At 34.8% G+C, this 25,857-nt stretch overlaps 3 protein-coding genes, 1 non-coding gene and 1 pseudogene across 20 annotated transcripts; 2 read left to right on the top strand and 3 right to left on the bottom strand.

The window, feature by feature from the left end:
- Nucleotides 1-389: 389 nt before the first annotated feature.
- Nucleotides 390-6,116, bottom strand: LOC107906175 (probable NOT transcription complex subunit VIP2). Of its 17 annotated transcripts, none has more exons than XR_005913830.1 (15): nt 6,029-6,116; nt 4,860-4,963; nt 4,309-4,387; nt 4,026-4,204; nt 3,787-3,835; nt 3,454-3,672; nt 2,960-3,172; nt 2,773-2,868; nt 2,410-2,498; nt 2,109-2,216; nt 1,230-1,652; nt 1,076-1,128; nt 955-995; nt 727-871; nt 390-629 (listed from the first exon to the last, which is right to left on the bottom strand). XR_005913830.1 is itself a non-coding variant. In XM_041093512.1 (14 exons), exons 1-14 carry the CDS (start codon nt 4,875-4,877, stop codon nt 570-572), a joined length of 1,881 nt encoding a protein of 626 aa, XP_040949446.1. In that variant the 5' UTR covers nt 4,878-6,032; the 3' UTR covers nt 390-569. The 17 variants fall into 17 exon arrangements, 2 of the variants coding, with proteins under 2 accessions (XP_040949446.1, XP_040949445.1); XR_005913825.1 differs by having other exon boundaries at nt 2,034-2,216; XR_005913829.1 differs by having other exon boundaries at nt 4,279-4,387.
- LOC121218063 (small nucleolar RNA snoR35) lies at nt 4,279-4,359 on the top strand. The gene has a single exon (XR_005914329.1). It is a non-coding gene; the product is annotated as a small nucleolar RNA snoR35 (small nucleolar RNA).
- A 2,863-nt stretch (nt 6,117-8,979) lies between the features above and the next one.
- Nucleotides 8,980-14,731, bottom strand: LOC107902729 (probable LRR receptor-like serine/threonine-protein kinase At1g05700; annotated as a pseudogene).
- A 3,595-nt stretch (nt 14,732-18,326) lies between these two features.
- LOC107906178 (histone H4) lies at nt 18,327-18,992 on the bottom strand. Its single transcript, XM_016833082.2, has one exon. It carries the CDS (start codon nt 18,856-18,858, stop codon nt 18,547-18,549), a length of 312 nt encoding a protein of 103 aa, XP_016688571.2. The 5' UTR covers nt 18,859-18,992; the 3' UTR covers nt 18,327-18,546.
- Nucleotides 18,993-19,377: 385 nt separating this feature from the next.
- LOC107906177 (protein GAMETOPHYTE DEFECTIVE 1) lies at nt 19,378-22,489 on the top strand. The gene is made up of 6 exons (XM_016833081.2): nt 19,378-19,812; nt 19,892-19,969; nt 20,056-20,136; nt 20,444-20,598; nt 20,688-22,048; nt 22,171-22,489. Exons 1-6 carry the CDS (start codon nt 19,378-19,380, stop codon nt 22,302-22,304), a joined length of 2,244 nt encoding a protein of 747 aa, XP_016688570.2. The 3' UTR covers nt 22,305-22,489.
- The last annotated feature ends 3,368 nt before the right edge of the window (nt 22,490-25,857 follow it).

Below are 25,857 nucleotides of genomic sequence, written 5' to 3' on the forward strand. Positions count from 1 at the left end.
GGTTGTTTACTCCGCAATGAGCACAGACGCATTGATTAGGCCATCACTAGCCATTGAATATAATAATTCTTGAATGTCAAACGGAGATGGTTAGGTACCAATCCAGATATATGGCGCATACATACAAATGAGGGCATTGGAGCCATGCCAACAGCAGAAGAAATGTCAATGGGTGCTAATGCTGGAAGCATTAATCATCATTATCCAACTACCATACAAATGATCGACGAGGTCAACCCCAAATCTTCATTTTTAATTTATATGCTCGAACATGTGACGGACATCAATGCTAGACACGGAATCTTTTTAAAAAAGAAAACAAATGAAAAGTTCAAATAACCTAGACAACAGGTTAAAGCAAGTCTTCAGTGACTCGGTGGAATGTCATAGATGGAAATGTTGGTATGCATTAGATTTGTAAAGAAGCTACAATGGCTACTCATTGGGAAAAAGATAAACAGAAATGCTTAAAATCGCTAAAATTTGCAAAAACACAAACGCTGCAAACTGATGTTATAAGGAATGAATTACATGCTTGTGCTTTACAGTGTAAATGAGGGGGAAGAATATTAATGTTGAGGTAGCGACGGTCTCTTTTCCAACAACTCGTAATGGACAACAAAATTATCCTGCAGTTGAAATATACAGTCAATATTCCTCAACTAGAGTCACCAATAACAGTAAAAATCAACATAAACAATGTAGTAGGAATGTAATAGTTCCAACCTTGCGGATTATTTCAAATGAGTTGGGATCAAAATAGTGGTATGAACCTCTCTCGTATGTGTTTGTCTTAACTAGTGGCTCCACATTGGGGACCCTCATGAACCAGAATCGGAACTCCTTGTGGTAAAACCAGCCTCTATTATAACTGTCAATAAGAGGTGTCAAGTGACAGTTGGCAAAAGAATGTGCATAAAGATTTCAAAACACTTCATTCAGTAGAGAGCATACAGTTCATTTGCAGCATATAATTGGGCTTCGTCTTTGGCATGCTGCATTAGAAACAGAAAAGTAAAGATAGCTAAGAATAAGATCTTAAAATATACAAGAGAAGCAATAAATAAAAACACACCTGTAAAATATATAGAACAACGCATCCACTGTAAACTTCGAGAAATAGCCTTGCTGCATGGACACAAAAAGAAATCAGAACTACAGAAGAAATTCAGTAATTCACACAGTAACAAAAAGCATGTTACCGAATTACAAAATGAAAAATAGTTTACATGCAAAGCAGGTGGTTGCTTAGCATAATAACATTGTGGCACGGTGAACTCTGGATCACCCTTAGCAGGTTCATCTGACCATGCAGAACCAAAAGTCTTGTGAAGATTTTCTGATGAATTCAGATTTAAGCCAAGAGTTGTCAGATCAATTCCAAGAGCAAGGGAAGTCAGATCAGGATTAGTCATCTTTATTACACTTTGCAAACCAAGTAAACCAAAAGGGTCAGAATCAGATTGCGCAGCCTGTGTTGATTTCAAGCCTGGTTCCCTAAATGACTGATTGACAGCTGACATCTGTTGCAGACGAAACGGGGACTGGTTTTGATGTTGCTGATATTGCTGGATGAGCTGATCATAACCCATACCAGAAACCGTATTTGAGGAATTTAGAGGTCTTAGCCCAATCCCAGGTGGCCCACTGTTCTGAACCAAAAATGAAAAAAGGGGATGTTAGGAGCAATTTTATTATCCTATACAAAAAAGAAAATGAAATTGATGTACAAATCAAATGCACATATGAAAGATGTCTATCGTAAGAATGTCAAACCCATTTCTTGAACTTTCAAGAATCCTTCTGTATAAGAGAAAAAAAAAAGGGGCCAATTTCACAGCATTCCTATTTGACCAACAATGAATCTCAACCCAACCCACCTACTGAAACACTCTTCAAATATGATGTTTCAATTCAAAACGAACCTCTACTTTGATTTCCTATCAGAGAAGGATACAGACCAAAAAAATATTCATTTCCTATTACCCCCCCCCCTAATAAACCCTTAGTTACATTTGCAAGGAATACCACACCTGTGTGTGGTAGCCCGAATGCGAAGATGGGAAAATATCAGAGCCATGTAAATGAAGAGGATCTTGGTTGTTTACAGATGGAAAGGAGACACCACTACTACTGGCTGATGGAGCATGTTGCTGCTGCTGTGGGCGATGAGATGAATAGGATCCACCCAAATTAAATGCTCCAGATCTCCCCATCTGAGCAATTCACACACAAGAATTAGAGAAAATCTCATAATACATACAGCATGAAGAAGAAAAGATATACTTCTTTTTCAGCAAATGAAGAAGAAATTGAAACAAATAACTCATATAATACGTACAGCAAGCAATAATTCCAGAAATGAAAAAGAAAATAGTCCAATTTTCAGTTTTATAAGAAGAGACTCACAGAGAATTGCTGAGATTGCATCATTGAAATGGTATTGTCATGAAGTTGCTCCTTCTGGTGCAAATCCATTGCATAATCAGCATTTCCACCTGTATAATATCTAATAATATGGTCAAGAACATAATGGTTTTAAAAAAATAATATAGCATCACAAGAACGAAAGGTAAGCTATTAAAGGCACCAATAGAACAGCTATAAAAACTCAGTAGATGGTCAATATAGTAGACTAACTGCAATATTAAGAACTGATATAACTTAAAGCTGGATTCTACAGAACGAAAAGTGATAAAGAAATACAGCATTTATTACTGTCAACCAGAATGTAAAATTAAAGCAGAACCACGTCACAGAATATCTGTGCACCTTTAAAGCCTGGTAAAGCAGGGAAATCTTCATTTTGAATGCTGAACTCTTGGTTCTGTTGAACAATGGGAGTAAGACCTTGTTTTCGTAATGAACCTGTTATAAATTTTTTTAACTTAAATTGCTATAACTCAGCAACAGGAAAAAAAGCCAAAAGAAAGAATCAGAAAGCATCTTCTTCACTTACCCAATTGTCCTTGAGGCCCTCCAGAAGAGTTAGGACGACTTGTCAACTGAGGGAAATCATTAGTTATGTCAAAAGGGGAATTTTCATTTGAGTTCACATCATTCAACATTCCCAGAGAGCTAAGATTGTTCACAGCTTGAACATGGCCCTGGGAAAGTGGACCCCCAGCACTAGGATAAGAATTGCCTAACATTGAAATTACCTGAGGAGATCCTGAATCCAGGAAGTGTCATTCCCATGAACAATTATGGCTAAACTAGTAAATCCACAAAACACACATTCGGTCATATAAAAGTAATAATCCCAAAAATATAAAACTGAAACATGTATTCAGGATCAACTAAGAATTAGAATGCAAGAAAAGAAATCAGAATACCAATAAAAAAGAGTGAGGAATAGGAATCTAAATTCTGGCCATTGGCAATTATAGCCAGTACCATAACCAAATGCAAATCTTTCTTACAAGTGACCAACAATTTTTCACAGTAACATACCTTGAGGAAGCATACTGCTCATCAACCGATTCTGTCCCTGCAAACTTAAACTTCCTGATCCACTATTGGCACTTAAATTTAGACGAGATGCAAGACCAGGTACAGATAATCCTCCACCAGAGCTCATACTCCTCCCGATGTTGCCTCCACCAACCATGTTTCCCATAGAACTCGAGATCCTAGGACCTGCATTTCCCAAAATTGGGGATACTCCCAATCCTGGAACAGCATTACGGTTACCAATTGCAGCAGAGGTTGGTAGAATCCCAGGTATAGAACCACCAACTCCATTTGTGTTACTACTAAATCCAGGGTTTCCTACAACACTAATACCTCCTCTATTTGTCACTCCTGAATGTCCATGGGAGCCGCCATGAGATAACTGCAAAATGGTATCAATGAGAAATAGAGTACATGATACAAGAAAGTTAGATGTCATTTTCTTCCTATTATTTTTCAATTTCATGTGTGTTTCCTGACCACATGTGAGAAGTGTAGAGAAAAAATATAATCATTTCTATTGCTGAAACGCAAAAAGTCAGATCATGGTATGGTGGGAATATTAAAAGTACCTGAGAAAGAGCAATAGGGAGATTATTTGATGCAAATCTGCCACCAGAAAGGCTCCCAGTAGGTTGTTGAACCCCACCAGTTGGAACATTACTTAATGTTGAGTTTCTAGATGTGAGGGTACCAGGCATGTTGGGAATATTAAAGCTACCATGAATATTGTGCAGGCCTTGAATAGTACCTGCAAAAAATAACAACACAATTGCATGAGTTCAGAAGAACAAAGAAGATTGAGTTCTGGTAAAATCTACCCACCAGTGTGATGGAAAACAGGGGAAGCCGCACCGGACTGACTTGAGAAAGATGTTCCAAAAGAACGTCCGCTACTGTCTGGAAGATTTGAAGCTGATCCATTAATAGAAGACTGCAATGATATGCACGTTATAGTTTCCAGTTAATAGATGAACCTACTATTATAAAAAATACAAGCAAGAAGGATACAGGCAAGAGAAAGGAATCACATGCAAACTTGATTTTAACTTTCAATTAAAAAGAAAATAGACCATGAAAGGAAGAAGATTCCTATACATTATATCATTTATGATTTTGAAAGGAATTCTAACATTTCAAACCACCGAAGACCTATAACCAAAATATTTATACTCTCTAAGTTTAGAAATCAGTATGCCAGAAAATATTTATCATCAAGTACACGCACATATACATAGACATAAGGAAGCAACAGAATCCAATATGTTGCATCTACAAACTAAAAAGAACAATCTAATCATCTTCTTCTCAAAGAATTAAGTTCACCTACAGAAACCACACAAATGAGATTAACGTTCCTAAAAGATTGCAACTCTAAATAAACTGTTCAGTTACAGTAATAATACATTAAGTAACCCCGACATTGCACAAGTGTCAATGAAACATGCATAAAATCATTCGCTGTTGAGAAAGAGCCCTTCAATATCTTCAGTATCGTAGGGGTTATAGCCTGAAAAGGAAAACATAATTGTAAGAAACTAACCCCAGAACAATAAAAAGGAGGTGAAAAGCAAACATCAAGCCAATGCTGAGCCAAACCTGATACCAACAATACACACCCAAAATACTACAGATATGTAGAAGTAAAACAACAATCTAAACTCTTTCCCGCTACTTAGGCTATGACATTGGCACCTAGAAAATATGTCCAGCTATGGTTCACAACATCACATTTGGCTTAAAACCACCCACTTTTACAACTTTCCACTTCCCAATGACAGTACATGATCATTAAAAAAAAGGTTTTTTAAAGAAAAGAACCTATATACGATGCATTTGAAACCTTTTGGCTTGCATAATTTTTTTTCTGTATTGAAATTAAGGAAATTTTGCATGGCCACAAAAGAAAGAATCACTAAACAAATCATCCAAAGAACATCCACAAAACGAAACCTAAATTTATAGCAGCACTACTGATCCATTGTTTCATCTTAAACCATTTTAAGTTGAAAGGAAATAAGTCAGCGTAATTGATTGCTTCATCTTAAACTAATCCACTGTTTTTAAATTAAACGAATAAATCCAAAAACGATAAAAAGAAGAAGAAGAAGAAGAAGAAGAAGAAGAAGAAGAAGAAGAAAACTAAAAACCGAACATATTTGTTGATATAGATATCAGTTTTTCAAATAACATCAATATCATGATTCAAAGAAATAAATCCTCAAAGATGCTTTTTTCCCAAATAAATGAATAAAAAGACCCTACAGTACTCTCCGGTTAGTTCAGTTCAGCATCGTAAGGCTGCTCTTTCACATTTTTTTACTGTTTCTTAGCAGCCAAACAGTAGCTTAAAAACAGTCTCTACGGTCCATTAAACTCAAGATTCAGTAAAAATAAAAATCGGAACTCACAGAAACTAATAAAAAAAATTCGGTAAGAGAAATTAAAAATCGGAATTCAAAAAACCAATAATCTTCACTAAGAAAACAAACAAAACATTTATACGAAAGAAAAATTAGCCTTGGAGATCAAACTCAGAAGGCTCAAGATCGAGTGAGAAGAGAGTGAGCGACACCTGCAAGGTAGATCAACGATCGAGGTTTTGCGTTTTTGTTCTGGGTCCGGTTTTATCTTTTAATTTTTATTTTCTGCCCTAAATCGAATGAGCCCAGGATGGAAAATGGATAAATACACAGTTGGTCACCAACTTTCATAAGTTTTCATTTTGGGCACAAAAATTAAAAATTTTCAAATTGAGCACTGTCATTAACAACGGTTTTCATTTTGGTCACCCAACTTTAATAAGTTTTAATTTTGGTTTAACTTTTAACTTTTTATTTTATTTTTCCTTTTTTTTAGAATTAATTTTAATATATTTTCAGTAAAAGGAAAACCTGGGGTTTTATATAAAAAACTTGGGTTTTTATGGGAATATCTTGGATCATTACAAGGAAAGCCATTTTATCTTTTTAATTTGTTTTTTTTTCCTTTTAGAATTATTTTAGTTTTACTATAAAAGGGGAAAAATGAGATTTTATACGAAATTATCTGGATTATTATAGGTAATAACCCCATTTATCTTTTTAATTTCCTTTATCTTTTTCCTTTTTAGAATTATTTTTAGTTTTTTCCCGGTAAAAGAGAAAAATCTAGGGTTTTGTGAAAATATACTTGGGTCACCCAAAAAAACCATTTTACCTTTTTTATTTTTAGTTTTTTCAACTTTAAGGAAAAACCTAGTTTTTAGAGGAAAACCTAGTTTTTTTACAAAGAATTGAGTTAGAAAAAATGGGTTTCATCTCCACAGTTAAATAATTCAATTTCTTGTAAAATCTAGGTTTTTTTTGAAAAGATAAATTTAATTTTAAAAAAAAAACAAAATGAGTGACCAAAACAAAAACTTATTAAAGTTGAGTGACTAAAATGAGTATAAAATAATATTGAATTAACAACAGTGATCAAAACAAAAGCTTATTAAATTTGGCTAATTAAGATGAAAAGGATTGTTAACAGCTATGCTCAATTTGCATTTTCTTTTATGTCCAAAATAAAAACTTATGAATGTTTAGTGACCAATTTGTAGTTTACCCATAATATATATTAGCTAACGGTCCATTATTTCCGATGAAACAACAAAATATAAATTACTATGGTAAATATAATGCCCTTTCATTATAGTTTAAGAGTAAAATTCTGCTATGAGTCCTTTCATTTTGCGTTAGTTTTGACTAAAATTTGTCTTTATACTTATCAAATTGATCAAATTTAATTTTATAATTTTTGAATTTTAAAATCTCATTATTGGTCCAAATGGTAGCAATTCAATTTGTTTAGTTAAATTTTGTTACTAGTATTGTACTACACGTAGAGTTATAAATTTAGTTTATATTCTCCAATCATATTATTCTTTGTATTTATACTTTTTAAATTTCAAATTTTTAATATTCATGAAAAATAATAGTCATCAAATTCATTAACTGACATTTTTTTAGTGATATGTGAAAATAGTAAGTTGGCACGACACTACACAAGTGATAATATGTTTGTTAAATCAGATTTCAAAAATAACAAAACTTAACTTAGGGTGTATATAATGAATTTAAAAATTAAGTGTTGAAAAATTATGTATTTTATAAGCGTTAGATTTATATTAGAAAATTGTTTGGTAAAATAGTAAATATAAGTACCGAATATGATTATGTGTTTGATTAAAGTAAATCTTAATTTTTAAAATTTTAATCTTTTTAATATAATATTTTATATGATTTTGGATAGTTTTGGATAAAAGATAAATATGGCAATTTAATTATCTCATTTAAAAATGATAATTATTTCAATTTTTTAATAAAATAAAATCCAACTTAATATTTTCTAGTTAAGTGAAAAGTAGCTATCTACCTACTTATCTTGTTCAATATTTTTTTGTTGAAAATTTTATATTAAGTAAAAAATTTAAAATGTTTATCAAACACATCTAAAATATTAAATGTTAAAATTTTTCATTTTCAATAATTTATCAAACACACCCTTAATGAATTTAATATTTATTTTTTGGTTAGTATAAGGACTCAATCAACAACTTATACATAATACAAGAATTAATAGCAAAAATTACCCTAATTTATATGATTTATTATTAATAAACTTTTAAAAATTAATTTAATATATTATATATATTAATATAAAAAATACATATACTTAATTTTTTATAAAATATAAATCTTAAATCTTAAATTTCAAGTATCCATGATTTCAAAAGAAATCACCAAATTTTAAAGAATATTTTTTAAAGGAAAAGTTGATGCAATAGAATTTCTTTTTCATTATTATAGTAGAGTGTTCATTAATTAAGTTGGGCTGAGCTGAAGTTGGATTTAAAAAAAAATTAGGTTCAGTTTAAACCTACCTAAATGATTGGTTTTATTATTCAAAAATAATAACTTAAAAAAATTCAACTACTAAAATATATAAATAATAATATAAAAATTTTATATTATTTCTATATAGTAAAATGGGTTGGGCAAGAACTAGATCAAAATTAAAAAATAAGTTAATTGAATTGGGCGAGCTGCTTGACCATGAACACTTTTAATAGTCTCTTGAGTTATTGTAATTTTTATTAATTTAATATTTAAAAATTATTGAAAATTGTAAATTTAACTTTTAACTCAATTTATATTATGATTACAACAAATAAGATAATTTACATTCAAAAATATGATTTTATACGCGCTTAAACGATATTTTAATACTTAAAAGTCGAAGATGAATTACAAGTAAAAATAAATATAGTAGCAAAAGTTTTTAATTTTGCGAGCCTTATATTAGGGATCTAATTAAAAATAAAAAAAAAAATCTAATTTATCTTTTTTTCTAAAAAAGAAATCTTTTTTTTTTAAATCTCACTCAAATCATATATATTTGTCCGAAGTTTCAACGCTCCATGTTTGCTCAAAGGCCAGCGAAAGGGTAGCCATTGATCCTCTTTACTCTTTAGTTTACGACGAAAGCTTTTATATTTTCTCCAAACTTTTAACTTTTATTTCAAACGGTTTTGTTCGTTTACAAATATTTTGCACAAAAACACACTTTCAGAAAAAAATAAATTCAATCTAACATACAACTTGAGATGTTTAAGATCATGGTGATCTAACAATTAACTTAATTCCCTTCTTCGAGATGATTTTGTTGATCGTCGTTGTAACCAGGCTCTGGAGCCGATTGCTGCTCATGGACGTTCATTATGAAGTCATTGACTACGTTTTGAGCCATATTATTAGCTGCCATCTGCATTTGAGCTGCCTGTGGATTGCCACTAGGCTTGTTAGCTCCTCCTGCTTGCCCTAAATACCATTATACATAAACAGGGTCAGAAATCGCATGAATATAGTAAAAAAAGAAAGTCAAATGTTAAAGTCAAAGTCAAATGTTAAAGTCAGCTCGTGAAAGATATACAGTATCTCGGGGCTTTAAAAAAAAAAAAACCTATACATTCGTTTGTTTGGCCTGTAAAATTTCCTTCGTTTTCCAGGAAGAGAACTCGAGGCAATAGTTTTTTTTTTTTTAATTTTCCATTTGAATGTTTATCCTCATGATTCGAGGAATTCCAGTTGCAAAGGGTTGCTGGGTCAATAAGTTGCTTTTTAGAATAAGTTGGTGATTATACTAACCTACATTACCGGCAGCAATGGCTTCTGATTTTCTCTTGTGATGAAGCACGGCACAAACACCACCAATAACCCAGACAAGCACAAAAATTGGAATTGTGGTTCCAAGGATTACTGGTAACTTGCTCTTTTTCCTACCGCCGCTGCTTGAGGAACCGCCAGATCCAGATGTATCTACACTCGCTGTTTTACATGACTTACCGGAGACACACAAATTTGGATTGTCTGTCACACTGAAATTCAGACAATGAAAAAATATTGTGAATCACTGGACAAACAAAGCAGTTTTCTGGTATGATTTTATAAGCAAAATTTGTTTACTTACGTTAATTTTAACTTTTTATTCTTTGATATCGAGGAAAGAATTGTTCCACTCAAATCATTACCAGCCAAGTTCCTGAAGGAGGAAGAACGTTTTCAGTCGAGCTTCGAGAAATTACAAAAATGGAAATTTTGATAAAATGAGTGTCGACAAAACTCACAATTGTTTTAGATTAGGCAAGGTGCCAAGGAATTCTGGGATAGACCCGATTAGGCTGTTATTGTGCAAATCTCTGCAATCAAAAGAAAATAAAATCTTAAAAACCAGATTAAACAAATTGGAATCCAAAAAATTAAATAATAAACTTGGTGCCATATATACAACTTACATTATCTCGAGGCTTGTCATCGAACTAAAATCAGGAAGAAAACCAGATAACCCAAAGCTACCGAGATACCTGAAAATTATTTAAACAAACCAAATGATATCATTGACCATCAATCTTTCATGGAAAGCTATTTTTGGGTTAAAATTTAATGAACTCACAATGCTGTTACTCTGGGTGTGGAACCAGAAGTGCAATTGATCCAGTCCCATGAATATGGTGAAGGAAGACAAGGGTCGCCACCCCAGTCTTTCAGTACGTTAAATTCATCCTGCAGTGAGTGTAACACCCCTTACCCGAGACCGTTTCCGGAGTCGAGCACGAGGCATTACTTAGCTTATCTTACCAATTCGGAGCATAAAAACTAGGTTTGAAAATTTATTTCACTATTTACAGCAAATCTGTCCAATCGCGCAGCAGTTACTAAATTAATTATAACTTGAGCTACAGAACTCAAAATTTAATTCCGTAAATTTTCCCTGAAACTAGACTCATATATCTACTCACCATAAAATTTTTAGAATTTTTGGTTCAGCCAATTAGTACAGTTTATTAGTTAAAGTCTCCCCTGTTTCACCATTCGACTATTCTGACCTCTTGTTACTAAAAATAAGTTTTCTCACTGTAGGATTTTCATATGAAGTTATTACTTGTTTCTACAGAAAATAGACTCATTAAGGAATCTAAGCATGTAAATTTCAACTCATAACCATTTTTGTACAATTTGTAATTATTTTCTAAACTCAGAACAGGGGACTCCAAAAACAGTTCTGACCCTATCTTACTAAAATTCACATATCTTAAAATATAAATTTCCTTTTCTACACCGTTATTTTTCCATGAAAATAGACTCAACAAGATTTAATTCCATATATCATTCACCCTCTAATTCATTTTATACTATCTTGGGTGATTTTTCAAATTCACGTCCCTGTGCTGCCTGAATTCTGTTTCTTTGCAAAATTTTATCCTTTCATGATTTCCATGCATAATTTATCACCTAATCTTTCATAACAACAAACACCTTCATCCTTAACCATTTTAATGACCATACATCATCAAATACTTACACATCACTCATTAGCAAAATCATCATTACAAACATACAAAATAACTAAATCCCTATACATGCCATAACTCAAACGTGTTTCGCTATAAAATACCGAGCAGTTGTAGTTGATAGTGTGGACGATCTCCGACTTCTTTAGGATCCTTGAAGTAGCTTTGTAATACTATAAGAGAAAGAGAAATAAAAGAAGTAAGCATAAAGCTTAGTAAGTTTACTAGCAAATAAATAACAATATTTAACTTAAATAATTAAACTCAATGTCTATATCTCTAGTTTACTCTTTAGTTAATCTCATACTAGTTCTCTTACTTGTTTACTTAGAATACTTGTGTGCATAACTTACTCAATCCTTGCTGCATCGTTGAACATCAATTGATAGTATAATAAGTTCTTAAGTCTCACAACTTACCTGAGCTTGCCATTTATGCTTTAAACTGAACTTTCATGAACACGATTCATTTACAAGCCCGTTGAGCTACATTGGAATAATAAGGATACTCGGGTCTCTTCTGATAATAACATGCCAAAGCCATGTCCCAGACATGGTCTTACATGGGATGTTCTCATGTTGGTGCCCATGCCATGTCCCAGACATGGTCTTACATGGGATGTTCTCATGTTGGTGCCCATGCCATGTCCCAGATATGGTCTTATAGGGGACCTCTCATCTCGGTGCCAACGCCATGTCCCAGACATGGTCTTACATGGGACCTCTCATCTCGGTGCCAATGCCATGTCCCAGACATGGTCTTACATGGGACCTCTTTACCCAAATGTCATGACATTCGTATCCAGTACCATCCTTATGTATCAACGGGACTTTTTAATTTTAATTCTCTATCATTTCATGCTTAGATCATCATCAAATAAATTCATAAAATAAATTCATAGTTGCTGGAAAATAACAGCATTGATAATAAATATTGAAATATTGCATTTATTTACCGTAAACTTACCTCGGTACCAATTATAGCCAAATTCACCAACTTAGTCTTCAACTTTATTCTTCCCTTTGTCTAACCTCGAGTTTCGTACTTCTTGATCTAAAATAGTAAATTTAACTTATTTAATAATCACATTCATCAAAACAGCCCTCGACTCTAACTTTTTCAAAATTACAATTTTGCCCCTAAACTTTTACATAATTACATTTTTTCCCCAAGGCTCGAAAATTAAACTTCATCTCTTATTCTTATGTTTTATAACATTCTGAACATTTTTCCCTTCTATGGCAACATCAAATTCCCACTCTAACATGTACTTATGAACATTAGGTATTTTTACCGATTATGTCGTTTTACTCGTTTTCACTTAAAATCGCTTAGCAAAAGTTGTTTAACATAATTTCTAGCTTCATATTCTATCATAAAACATCAAAATAAACACTTTTCACCTATGGGTATTTTTCCAAATATAAACCCTAGGTTAAATTATTGCTAGAATAAGCTAAATTAAGCTACCGGGACTCCAAAAACGTAAAAAACATTAAAAACGGGACTTGGGATCACTTACTATGGAGCTTGGAAGCTTGAAAACCCTAACTATGGCTTCCCCCCTTGCTGATTTCGTCCTAATGAAGAAGATGATGATTTTTGCCATCTTTTTCCCTTTTAATTCATTTTAATTACTAGATTACCAAATTGGCCCTAACTTAAAAATTTTCTATTTCACTTATCTCATGTCCATTTTTGTCTACCAAGTTACCAATGGTATAATTACCATATAAGGACCTCCAATTTAAAGTTTCATAACAATTGGACACCTCTAACATGTAGAACTCAACTTTTGCACTTTTTACAATTTAGTCCTTTTGACTAAATTGAGTGCCCAAACGTCGAAATTTTCGAACGAAATTTTCACAAAATCATTTTGTGAAATTGTAGACCATAAAAATATAAGAAAAATAAAATTTTTATCATCGGATTTGTGGTCCCGAAACCACTGTTCCGATAACCTCAAATTTGGGCCATTACAGTGAGGCCAGTCCTTCCACTGGAATATAAAGCATGTGAATTAAAAAGTTTCAAATTTTCTTGTCTGGAAATGAGAAAGTTATCAAGTGAGTTTATGCCTTAGGTACCAACCATCATCACTGTTGGTTCCATCTGTTAGTTCATCACTGACTGTAAAAACTTCCAGGGCATTGATAAGAGGGGGCAGTGTTGAATCGGGTGAGGCTGCCAAAGAGAAGGTGGTGTCGGAATTGGCAGTCAAGTTGTACAGGGTGATTTCTCCTGCTGTTCCATAGATTGGGATAAAGGGTTTGGAGTTAATCTTTCCATCTACGAGGAGCTGGAGCGATCTTTTCTGGGTTGAATCAAGTACTGAAGCTTCCGAATAATATATGTTCATGTAAACCGGAACTTTAGTTGTGGAAGATTAGTCCCTAATTGTATGGATGTAGAAGTGTTGTCAGTGGCAAATGCATTTTGAAACAAGGCTCTAGGAGGGCTATCGTCTAAACTAACTTCAATGAATGTTTCATCACTTGTAAGAACTGTGAAATCGTCTCCCTTGACGGCTGGAACCCATATTCTATCGTAAAAATCATCGGTAGACCTAACAACACAAGAACATACATCATGAGATTTGTTAATTATGCAAGGTGAAAGAAAATCCGACAATCACATAAGTAAAAAGGGCAAAAACATTAACGTACCTAACAATTACTTCGGTACCATAAGCAACCCTCCTCCTTAACATCAAAGCACGATTCGAATCTGAATACCCATACATTTTGGAGTCCAAGTCCCGAACTTCAATGGCGGATATAAAGGGGAACATGTTAGGAAATGTCTGAGCTACGCATACGCTAATGGTATCCGTCTTCGTGACATAAATAGCCTCATAGGAAACAAGTTGGTCAGCTGAAGTCTCCACCGTAATCCAGTGATTCCCATCAAAATGTAGATCAAATTTTGGAGGAGATGATTTCCCGTCATAGTTTCCATAAAAGAAATAGGCTCAGACAAGAACTTTAGATCCCTTTTCGGAATCAATATTGTAACAATTTTTCTTCCTGTCAGTGAATACCCTTAGAGTGGCCATCGGTTGATATATGGGTTTGCTAGATTGCAACTCTACAGATTCACCATGTTGAATGTAGAGGTCGTCTCCAACCCAACCAATAGAATAGTCATCACCGTAAGATTCAGATGATCCGCAATCGATGCTTACTACAATTCACACATGTAAACATTAATTCTAATATCAACAAAAACAACCACACAAAAACCAATAACACCATTACATATGTATATGTATATATATATAGTTGATTTTTGTTATCATGAAAATTAATAAAGTGAAACATTATAAGAAAACAACTCACCATCAGCATTAAGTGTGGAAAATGCTGAAGCTGCTATGATGAGAAGTAAGAGATAGGTAGCCATGTCTAGAGTTGAGAGTTGACATGCAAAATTAAGGGGTTAATGGCCATTAAATAAGAGTAGTGAATGTTTAGTATAGGTTGACTACGACCGGGTCATAAGGCTAAAATATTCCAAAAGAATAAAATAAAAATAAGTTCGTGAGATTGTCATTAGACCGGTAAACATAAGCGATTGCTTGTGCCAGCGCATGGTTTGGTTTTGGATTCGGTGGAATTCCTTCCATCCATCATTATATTATCCGAATTAAGTCTATGCACTTGATTGTGTTTTGTTTCAATAGTGTACTGAAAATTAGACGTAGGTTAAGAACTCAGAATTTAATTCAATTAGTTGAGTGTAATTATTATTCTTATTATTATTGCCGTTATTTTTTTCTTATAATCCATTCAACTTCATACACATTTAAAGATTACTATGAATAAATTAAATTAAAATATGTTTTGACGCGTGAAGTAATCACTGGAAATTAGGGATTGAATTTATAAGAGTTTATACATTAAGCATTGACTTTGGAAGAGTTTATGATAGCAAGTCAATGCCTCGAAGTTGGGTTGTAAATGTAGAAAAGAGGCGTTGATTCCCTCCATTATTAGTAGGTAAAGGATAGCAAAAGGACAAGTTGCTATGACTCTGCTTGTATCGTTGCTTCTTGGGCAACTTCCAGCTTGGGTTTTATATATATGTTGATTTCTAAGGCAATTACACTGCGAACATGAAAGCAAAGTCCACAATAAATTGAATGTTGACTAGCAGCAACTTCTGAATATTAAAAATGCTGTATCGACATATTTCCTCCAATTGCGATGAGTGTTACCGACTGTTTGACAAGAGACTGAGGGAATTAAGTTTGTAACTGATTAAGCTTTTTCTTGTAGTAGCATTATTTTTTTTACGAATAAAAATTCTTTCTTATTCAAATTTTTTTTTTGCAAAGAGGTGCCTGAAAATTGATATTGCAATTGGTATTCATATTTCAAGTAGATACGACTACACAAACAACAAAAATCTATATAATGCAAAATATTAATATGTAAAATACTAAATATTGAACATTCAAAAAGAAAAATAGCCAAGGAAGAGGTTGAGTCTTTTAAGTTTTGAATACTTAAATTCGTGTTTTACGCATGTGTGAATCTCCAATCCGATACAGTGTATGAGATTTGTTCGATTATTGTTAGTTCTACGTATGTTGTACTTTATACTAATTGATTCTTCATTATAATTAATTGGACATATGCTTGTACTTATATCGTACCTAAAAATGTATTGTATAAATACTAAAGTCTCACGGGTCATGATGCACAATTACATTAGTCTAGTTTTAACAATTTTCCCTTTAATAATTTGGGCCTCTTACCAAAAGATTCATGAGTCAAATTTGATGATGGGCTTGTGCTCCTCACTCTAGTACTACTCACGAGGGAGTTTGCTTAACTATACCTTAGTTTAACATCTAATCTTAGCCATTAGCCGATAGTTATTGGCCCAACTATCGCCCACTCAACAATTTTTTTACTGTGATGGTTTTTTTAACCAATAATTGATCAATTGTTTTCATTTGTTTTACTCTTTTCTAAAAGTTATATATGTCATCGTTATTACTCCTGTTAACTTAGAAAAAAATCTTTTTTTTTCTTTCCAATAATTTACTCAAATAAATGAATGTTTTTTTTTCTTTCCAATAATTTACTCAAACAAATGAATGGTTCAACATATTGTTGTTGAGAAAGCAATTTAGAGGTAGAAATTAAATATATGAGCTGAAAAAGGAGAGAAAAGGAAACGTCAATTCATCCGTGCTTTTGTGGGGTTAACCCAACACCATAAACTCATGAACAAAGGGATATAGAATTAGCTAAAGTCCACGAATGGACAAAGAGCCCATAGAGAAAATTGCTTCGGCCTCACCTTATTTACGGACAAAGTTTCCACTACCCCATCAACAACACAAATCCCAACCAATATGATTTCAGTTTTGTCCCCACCGGGGATATGGCTGCCTAATGGGATTGGCAATTTGGCATTGCTCAATATGAAATACAATTTGACGAATTAGTTCTTCCAAGTATGAAACTGAAAGGGTTTGTCAAAAGAAAGTGAAAGGGTAAATATGCAATATGCCGATATCCCATTCATACCAATTTCATAACTGCTAATGAAAATTGAAATACATGGAACCTGTGAGAAAGATGGGTTTTGCAGTTATGTCTTTCAGGTAATTTTCTATATAGAGTATTAATGGAGTTGACTAACATTTCTAGATTCCATTGAGCGCAATTCAAGTGAATTCAAGATATTCTAACTTGTACCAATGTGTCATATTTCCCAAAAAAAAAAAACTATAAAAGATGTCTAAGAAATTTCATAGATTACTGGCGTACTCTCGCTCTAAACCCTCTCGTATGATCATTCAACTGGTTACATGAAACTCGGTGAAGTGCAGCCCTATATATGGCGAAACTCGGCAGTATAGCTTCGTCAGGAAAGCAATACTCTTGTGGTACAGACGCTCACTGCTTGGATCTTATTCCTCTACTTGCTAAAATATCTTTGTTTTTCGATTTGTTGAACTGAAGGCAGTAGGAAACTCATTTCTTCTGGTCCTTGAGTTTACCAAAGATGTGAGCCTACTTAATTCCTTCACTGGTGCAGGTGATAGGGATGTATGTCGGGAAAGCTACAGTCGGGGTATTCATCATATGGTACGCACACCACTCCTTCATGGGCATTGATCTGAGTGGCGATTGCCATAGTCTCGTTACCAAATTGCCAACTGGGATCAATGTGGTTCCTGGAAAAATTTCAGTCACCATTCGCCGCTGGTTCCCAACAGTTTAAATTCGGTAGAGACCCATGCGATTACTTTCGGTCAGGAAAAATCAAAACCATTGAAATGTTCAACTCACTTAATGCCCTCTCTGAAGATGGAAGCTTATTGACAAAGCCTCCATGGCTCCTTTTAGCCATGTCAGTGTCATTTGGCCTACACTTCTTGATACTCTACATGCCATTCCTTGCTCGAGTATTTGGTATTTTCCCCTCAGCCTAAACGAATGGCTCCTTATAGCGGTTCTCATTCTAATCGACGAGGTTCTCAAATTCGTAGGCGGATATACATCTGGATTGCGCTATTCTGCTCCTACTAAAACATCAACGCAGAAAACTGAGTGATTATTCTGAATTTAACCAACATTTACATACAATTTTCATAGACGTTCACTTGCTCTTCTTCTCACTTCATTTATCCATAAATTCTAGACTAGGGCAAAATCGAAAGTAAATTTTCCTGCTCTTTTCTTTCCCTAATTCCATTCTATTGGAAGGTATATTCTGGAAATAAACAACCATGCAGTTCCCAATAACACCAAATTACTTTTTAATTACAAAATTTTAAATATATTCCTTTTCAATCTTAATTTAGGATTTTACCAATAGCATACCGATTTCTGAATTGAACTCAAAGAAATCCTTCTAGCTAATCTCTAATAAAAGCGGTTCGCATAAAAACACAACTTTGAAAGCGACTAGAACAGATGTTGTAACAATTGGCATTTCTACTTAAAACCTACACAAACTTGGAAAAAATGCAACAAAATTAGCGAAATTAAATTCCAAATTTCATTAAAATCTGCAATTCATGGCACGAATTACAAATCACCAAAGAAAACTACACGACCAAATTATAATTTCCAGTAATCCCAATAGCACCCCTTAATTACAAGCCCTATCCCTAATCCTAAACTCAAACATTCTTGCTAGCATGACAACAAGTCCAGATCCGCCAACATCGCTAAAAGATCTATTCCCTAAATCATTTAACCACCAAACCCATACAAAGTCCTGCCCTGCCTCTTCAGTGCATAAACCACATCCATAGCAGTCACAGTCTTCCTCCTCGCATGTTCGGTGTAGGTTACTGCATCACGAATCACGTTCTCCAAGAAGATCTTCAAAACCCCACGGGTTTCCTCGTAGATTAAACCGCTGATACGTTTGACGCCTCCTCTACGAGCCAAACGCCGAATTGCCGGTTTTGTGATACCCTGGATATTATCACGGAGAACCTTACGATGGCGCTTTGCTCCTCCCTTGCCCAGTCCCTTGCCTCCCTTTCCTCTTCCCGACATCTTCGAATCTTGAACTTGGATTGTAGCCTACGCTGTTTTTTGAGGTTTGATTTGTTACACGGAATTCAAAAAAAAGGATCTTTTATTTATAGGAAAAGTTGGTAGGGATAGTGATCCGTGATGTGTCTTAACTATGAATTGTTGCCATTGATGAGTTAAAATGGAGGGTTGAGATGAGGAGAAGCATCGACGCGGATCACTGACGTGGACTGTTTTAGCGGTTATTTTGAAGCGCACATTACGGTTTTTGTGTTTCTTTCGTAGATTGAAAAGTCGAGAAACAGTTCTTTAAGCGTAAACCAGGGAGCCATTTTTAATTGTTGGCCCAATAAGAAAGTCCTTTTAATAGCTTTGGGCCAAGATATATTACATGATCCAAGTGTAATTAGCAAGTTTGTACGCCATCGTTTTGGTTTTCTTCATAAAAAACCCAAAGCGGCAAAGCCCTCCTCCTCATCGTCTTCATCTTCAAACCCTACACGATTAACTCCCACCAAAAACCCTTACCTCTAATCTCCTATGGGGTTCTTCGACCTTAACATTCCATACACGGATTCCACGCCGCAAAGCAAGGCGAATTCCACCGTCGCCAAATCCACCCGCATTAAAATTGTGATCAAAGCGATGGAGCTGGGCTACACGGGGATCGCCTACAACCGTACGATCAGGGGCGTCATGTCTGATCGCGACCGGTGCTCGATTCCTCTTCTTGGTCTCTCCTCTCTCCTCAATGTCGCCCCCTTTCTCTCCTCTTCCGTAAACTTCCACCGAGACCTCCTCGGGGTCCCTCGCTCCTCTCCTTTCCGCCAGTACACGCGCCTCACCGTCTGCATTGATACCGCGTCGCAGTCACAAGCTTTAAATTCGGGAAACCCGATATTGAAGACGTACGACATTGTTGCCGTTAGGCCGTTGAACCAAAATGCATTTGATCACGCTTGCGAAAAAGCCGAGGTCATTAATTGATTCAAATTTCAATGGAGAAAATTTTAAAGATATAGGTTTTAACTTTTATTTCTTTTTTGTGATTTAGGTGGATATAATTTCAATTGATTTCTCAGACAAGTTGCCGTTTCGATTGAAATTGCCTATGGTTAAAGCTGCTATTAAGGTTTGTTATTGACTTGATTTCTATACTCATTGAAAATTGAAATTTTGATTTGTTTTAATGGATAATTTCATCTTGGGGTCTCGCAGCGTGGGATATATTTTGAAATAACATATTCTGATCTTATTGTGGATGTTCATCAAAGGAGGCAAATCATATCCAATGCTAAGGTGAGGAATCCATAGCTTGTTGCATTGTTTTTGAACGGTTGTTTCTTTCTTCTTCTTCTTCTTCTTCTTCTTCTTCTTCTTCTTCTTTTTTGCTGTGTTCTAATAATTCATGTTTTTTAGCGCATTAAAATATAAATTTATAGCTGATGAAATGGTGATGAACTAGGATATGAACAATTGGTGAGTAGCAAGAATTGAGAGATTCAGTTATGATTTTTTAGTTGCTTTATAAGATGCAATTTTGGTTGGTCTAGATAGTAGTGGATGCTGTCAATGTGAACTAATTATCTGTAGCATACTGCTCCAGTTGCTGCTGGATTGGACTCGAGGAAAAAATGTCATGCTTTCTAGTGCTGCACCTTCTGTATGTGAAGTTAGAGGGCCTAATGATGTTGCAAACTTAGCATCTTTGCTTGGTCTCTCTACGGAACGAGCTAAAGCAGCTATTTCCAAAAATTGTAGGTATGCTAATTCACAGAACTTTGTAGTTTTTGCACGGGCCGTAGTTAATGTCTTATTCTGTGTGGATCTCCTTTTGTTTCATCTTTCAGGAGCCTTTTGACCAATGCTTTGAGAAGAAAGCACTTTTTCAAGGAGGTTATCAGAGTTGAAGCAGCGTCCACCAGTCGGCAATCTGACTCTGAAATACCTTTGTATGCGGACTGGCTTAAGTGGGATCCCATCTCTAGTGGTGAAGGTGATTTACAGCTGGATGACATGGCGAAATCCTTTTGTGCCTCCACTAATGCATCAAAAACTGTGAAAGCCATTGATTTTGATTCTATTATTGACAAGATGCCATCACATGGCTTCCAAGTTAAGGATTTGATATCTGGAAGTGAGGCTTCCTTCCAGTCACAGACGGAAGTAAAAAGCTTTTTGTCTACTCCTCAGCCAATTGAGTTATCTGTTAGAACTAATCAGGCGTCTGAAAATTCCATCAAGCATGGGCTTTTTCCTGAAACAGATGATGCTACATTAGAAAATACATGTTCGGAACCTCTGACCTCTGCATTTGGGGATCCTCAAAAGTTAGACCTGGCAAGTTATGATACAAAAACTTCAACTGGTTCTGAAGAAGTGGTAACTGATACGGTCATGACTGAGAAAGAATTGGAGACTCGTAGTGCCTCAGATGCAGCATTTGGCTCTGTTGAAGCTGGAAACCAGGGTCTGCAATCCAAAAAGTGCTATGAACAAAATTTTGTGTTACTAAATGAGAATGTGAATGATGGTCTAAATGCTGTAATGCTGAATGAGGATGTGATATCTCATCAGACATCTGCCATGGACATTGAACTGGATGCAGCTGCTTTAGAGATTTCTCCTCCATCTGAGTGTAGTAGTTTACCTCCTACTCAGGGCAGGGAGTCTAAGAGTTCTAAAGGTTCTTGTGTATTTTCAGGTGTGGAGACTATTAAGGTGGATGATATAGCAGTTGACATGGATAAGGAACGCCAGGAAACTACGGCTTCGTCCTTGAATAATATGTCTTTGCTTGAAAATATTTCAGAAAGAATGTCATTGAGGACTTCTGAAGATGATGCAGTTATTGCTGATCAAATTTCACTCCAGCAATCGGATGATGAGATGAGAGTTAAAGATGACTCCTTAGTGCCAAACCATGAAAACCAAGTGTTGTTAATGGAAGAGCAAAAGCTTGCTGAAGCTGATAGCAGTATGAATGATCTTGGCTCAGTCCTAAGTAATGAACCTTTGCATGAAACTGTCATCAAGAAAGAACCAACCACAATACTAAAGAATCCATTTCCAGAGTCCAATCCAAAGATGAAATTGAAAGTCCCCTCGTCGACCATGACTAATGAGATCCGAGAGGTGGCAATGGAATTGAAAAGGCATGGAGAAGATGATAACAAAACTAATGATCCTACTTTAGGTCAGCGAATATCAGGTACTAGTATCAATGTATCAAAGTCAGATGGTTTTAGTTTTCTGTGTTTGCTTGATTATTTTCTCCCAATCAACAGACTTTGCTTCTCCTTATCTGACTTCAAGTTGCCTATAAAATGCCAGGAAAGTCAAGAAGAAGACATAGGAATCATCATCACGCGCCCTTGTTTCCTTTACGGCGCAGCCTGTATCCTGTATCTTTCAAGAGGAAAGCAGCTCGGAAATCAGAGCGCAGTGTGAAGATGGAAGAACTTTAATTAATATGAGTGTGCATGCTTTAACCCTTTGCATTATTGAATACTATTTTTTCTTTCTTTTACGGAAAAACTTCTAATCTAGTGCTCTGTGGATGGGGCCTGAGTTAAATCCAGTTAATTTTAAGAATATGGATTTGGATGTTAATTTTTTGGGTATTAATCTTAACCAGTGCTTTTCTACTGCATTCCTAATTATGTTTTATACTTCGGCCCATCATATTGTTAAAACATTCCGTGGTGATGAAAGGTAACCCAATTTGCATTGAGCCAACGAGTCTCCAACCTTAAAATAAATAAGGCACCTAAATACTGCTACTCAATTCAAGGTGCAGATATGGCAATTAGGGATATTATTAAATTTATTATTACTCCATAATTGGCACATTTTGCTTCATAACGTGTCCCACTCCATTATGAATGTTTAATTTTTATGAATGTTTAATTTTGAAAATGGATGCATCATGCATTTGTTCCTGTCTCATCTCACTCAATTTAAAAATATTTAAAATAATTCTTTTAAAAATATTTAAAATAATTCTTTAAAAAAATATTTAAACATAAAATATATGATTTTTTCTTGTTATTATATTTTTACCTTTTAATAATTTATATATACAATGATACAATAGTAATTTTACATAGTAGAGTGGGTTAGGGCGGGACAAATATTTACAATAACCGTTCCATACTCGCTATCCAAAAAAAAAATCTGTTTTGCCTCACTTTACATCCACTTTTGAAATAAAAATATCCGCTTTATTTAAAACGAATTGATTCGAATTTCATCTTATGGTTTGAATTTTAATATTTTTAATTTATGATTATTTTAAACTGTGAAAAATGTAAAAGGTTAACATCAATTTGTGAAAATAGCAGCTAAATTATGCCCAAAAAGCGGCTAATCGTTACTGCTTAGACTCTAAATCAATTCCTACCATCATTATTGAGGTGGCTAGCTTCTTCCAAAGAGTATGGGGTTTCACTGTATTCGGCTCATGTTCTTGGCATCTTCCTGGACCCTGTTTATTTTTTAAAATTGCAACTTTGGTGTTTCTTTTTCTTGTAATTTGATGGGATTCATGAATCTAATTAATGCCATTTTTAATATTATGATATGAATCAATTAAAGTGCAATTTAAAATTTTATTGTATGTGAGGAACTAGGTTTTAAATAACTTTAAAAAAACTTTGATCAGGAAAATAAACAACTCTTTTATTTTAAAAAAAACACTAAAAAGACAACATCCCACATCACTTTTTCCCCCAATTTGCAATCCCAAAAACTCTGATGTTTCCCCCTTTTTATCATTCTTTATTACTAAGATTATTGTCCATTTGCGTAGTATATTCAAAGAAGAAAACTTTGGAGACAATGATGAATCTAAAGAAAAAAAAAAAAAAGGTCGGAGTTTCATAGTACTTGCTTAATTGTTTATTATAATTTGGATAATGGGAACCTTGGATTCTTAATAACTTAATATTTTCAACGTCTTTTCCTAATGCAAAGGTCATACATAAACTTAGTGCGCAAACCACAGCCGCTTCCAGGGCCCGACAAAAACTAAACATCGCCGCCCTTCCCATCTCTAGGGGTTAATAGCCTGTAACTAAAGCAACATCTTGGTTCAAATTCTCATAAAACATCAACCTCGTCATTATCAACTAACACCAGCTGTGAATATGATAAGCAAAACACAGATGGTAATTTATATTACTTCTTTTTCTTTTCCTGCTTTCTGATTACATCCCAATATTGGTAAGGTTTGAAAAAGCTAAAAGAAACAACACTCTAGAGAAGCCTGGAAAAAGACTCGGAAAAAATTGGTGAGTTAAATGATTACTAGGGGATCGTGAAAGTAAGAAAAATCTTGTATAAAGATCCTTTTTTTTTTCTTCTTTATGTTTACAGTCTAGTCTGTCATGGTGATGGAGTTAATAGTTATTCTCAATGGGACCAATATGTAAGCTGCATTTGTCTTGAGTTGGTTCTTTCTTTAAATTGACGAACTGTTTTCATCCACCTGAAATTGTCTCTATCCTTCGTACTATATCTTGTGATTCACAAGAGTGGAAGTTTCAATTCATTCCCCTTTTATTATTTATCCTGCATTTTTATTACCATTGGAGACTACTTGAGATTTGATAACCAAGCAGTGAACTATCAAGCTGTTAAGCTAAGGAAACAAGAAGAATGCATTGAAATATTATTGAAGAAAAAAACCCCATTCTACAACGTTTACAGAGACAATTATTTATAATACTGTAGGAGAGGTGGTAAAACAGACGGTAAATGGTAATAACAGTGTACTATGGATGCTAACAACTTAGGGAATATTTTAGCCACGTAGTGTAACTGAATTTGGATTTGAAAATCATTTGTTTGTTTCTAATTCTTCCTCTATCATTCACCCTGCTTCTTTTCCTTCCTTCTTTGCGAAAGTGGCAGCTGTAGTTGAAGGAAGCACATGTAGTTTCGAGCGTTGACTGCAGAAGGCAGATAGCAGCAGAGGTTTTGTAAGTGCATCTGCTATTTGACGATTTGCTGGCACATAGTTGACTTGGAATTTGCCTGCCATAACTTTTTCTCTTACAAAATGAAGGTCCAGATCCACATGTTTTGTTTTGGAATGAAGAACCGGATTTGCAGCCATAGCAACAGTGCTAGTGTTGTCACACCAGATTTTTGACACATTGGCTGTATGCACATCAAGATCAGCCAGAATTGCTTGGACCCACATGAGTTCAGAAGCAGCATCAGCGAGGGATCTATATTCTGCTTCTGCAGTTGACCTGGAGACTGCCCTTTGCTTCTTGGAACTCCAGGAGATGATATTTGCGCCTAAAAAGAGGCAATAGCCTGAGGTAGATCGTCTGTCATCTGCATCGCTTTCCCAGTCTGCATCTGAGTACATGGTGAGATTCATGGATTTGTCTACTGTAAACCACAGTCCATAGTCAAGAGTACCTCGCAAGTATCTTAAGATTCTTTTAACTGCGGTCCAGTGGGTGTCTCTGGGTTGTTGCATATACTGAGCGGCCTTGTTGACACTGAAATTAATATCAGGACGAGTGTGACATATATACTGTAGTGCACCAATCACACTCCTGTAGAGAGCTGGATCAAAAAAAAGATTTCCTTCAGCTTTGGAGAGTTTGGGATATGCTGCCATTGGAGTACTTGCAGTGTTAGCTTCATGCATACCAGCCCTGCCAAGAACATCCAGAATGTATTTCTTCTGATTAAGAAGAAGACTTGTGGTGGACCTGTGAACTTCTATACCAAAGAAGAGTTTTAACTCTCCGAGATCCTTAAGAGAGAACTTTGCATGAAGTTGAGAGACCACAAAGTCTATGAAGGCAGGTGAACCTCCTGTAATGAGAATATCATCCACATAGACAATGAGTAAGGTTGTAACACCAGCATGTTTGTGCAAAAATAAGGATGAGTCTGCCTTTGACGAGGTGAACTGAATAGAGGTCAGAAATTGTTTGAGTTTATAGAACCAGTTTCTTGGTGCCTGCCTTAACCCATACAAGGCCTTGTTAAGTTTGC

This window comes from Gossypium hirsutum, chromosome D05 (assembly GCF_007990345.1).
Source record: "Gossypium hirsutum isolate 1008001.06 chromosome D05, Gossypium_hirsutum_v2.1, whole genome shotgun sequence".
Lineage (NCBI taxonomy): Eukaryota > Viridiplantae > Streptophyta > Magnoliopsida > Malvales > Malvaceae > Gossypium > Gossypium hirsutum.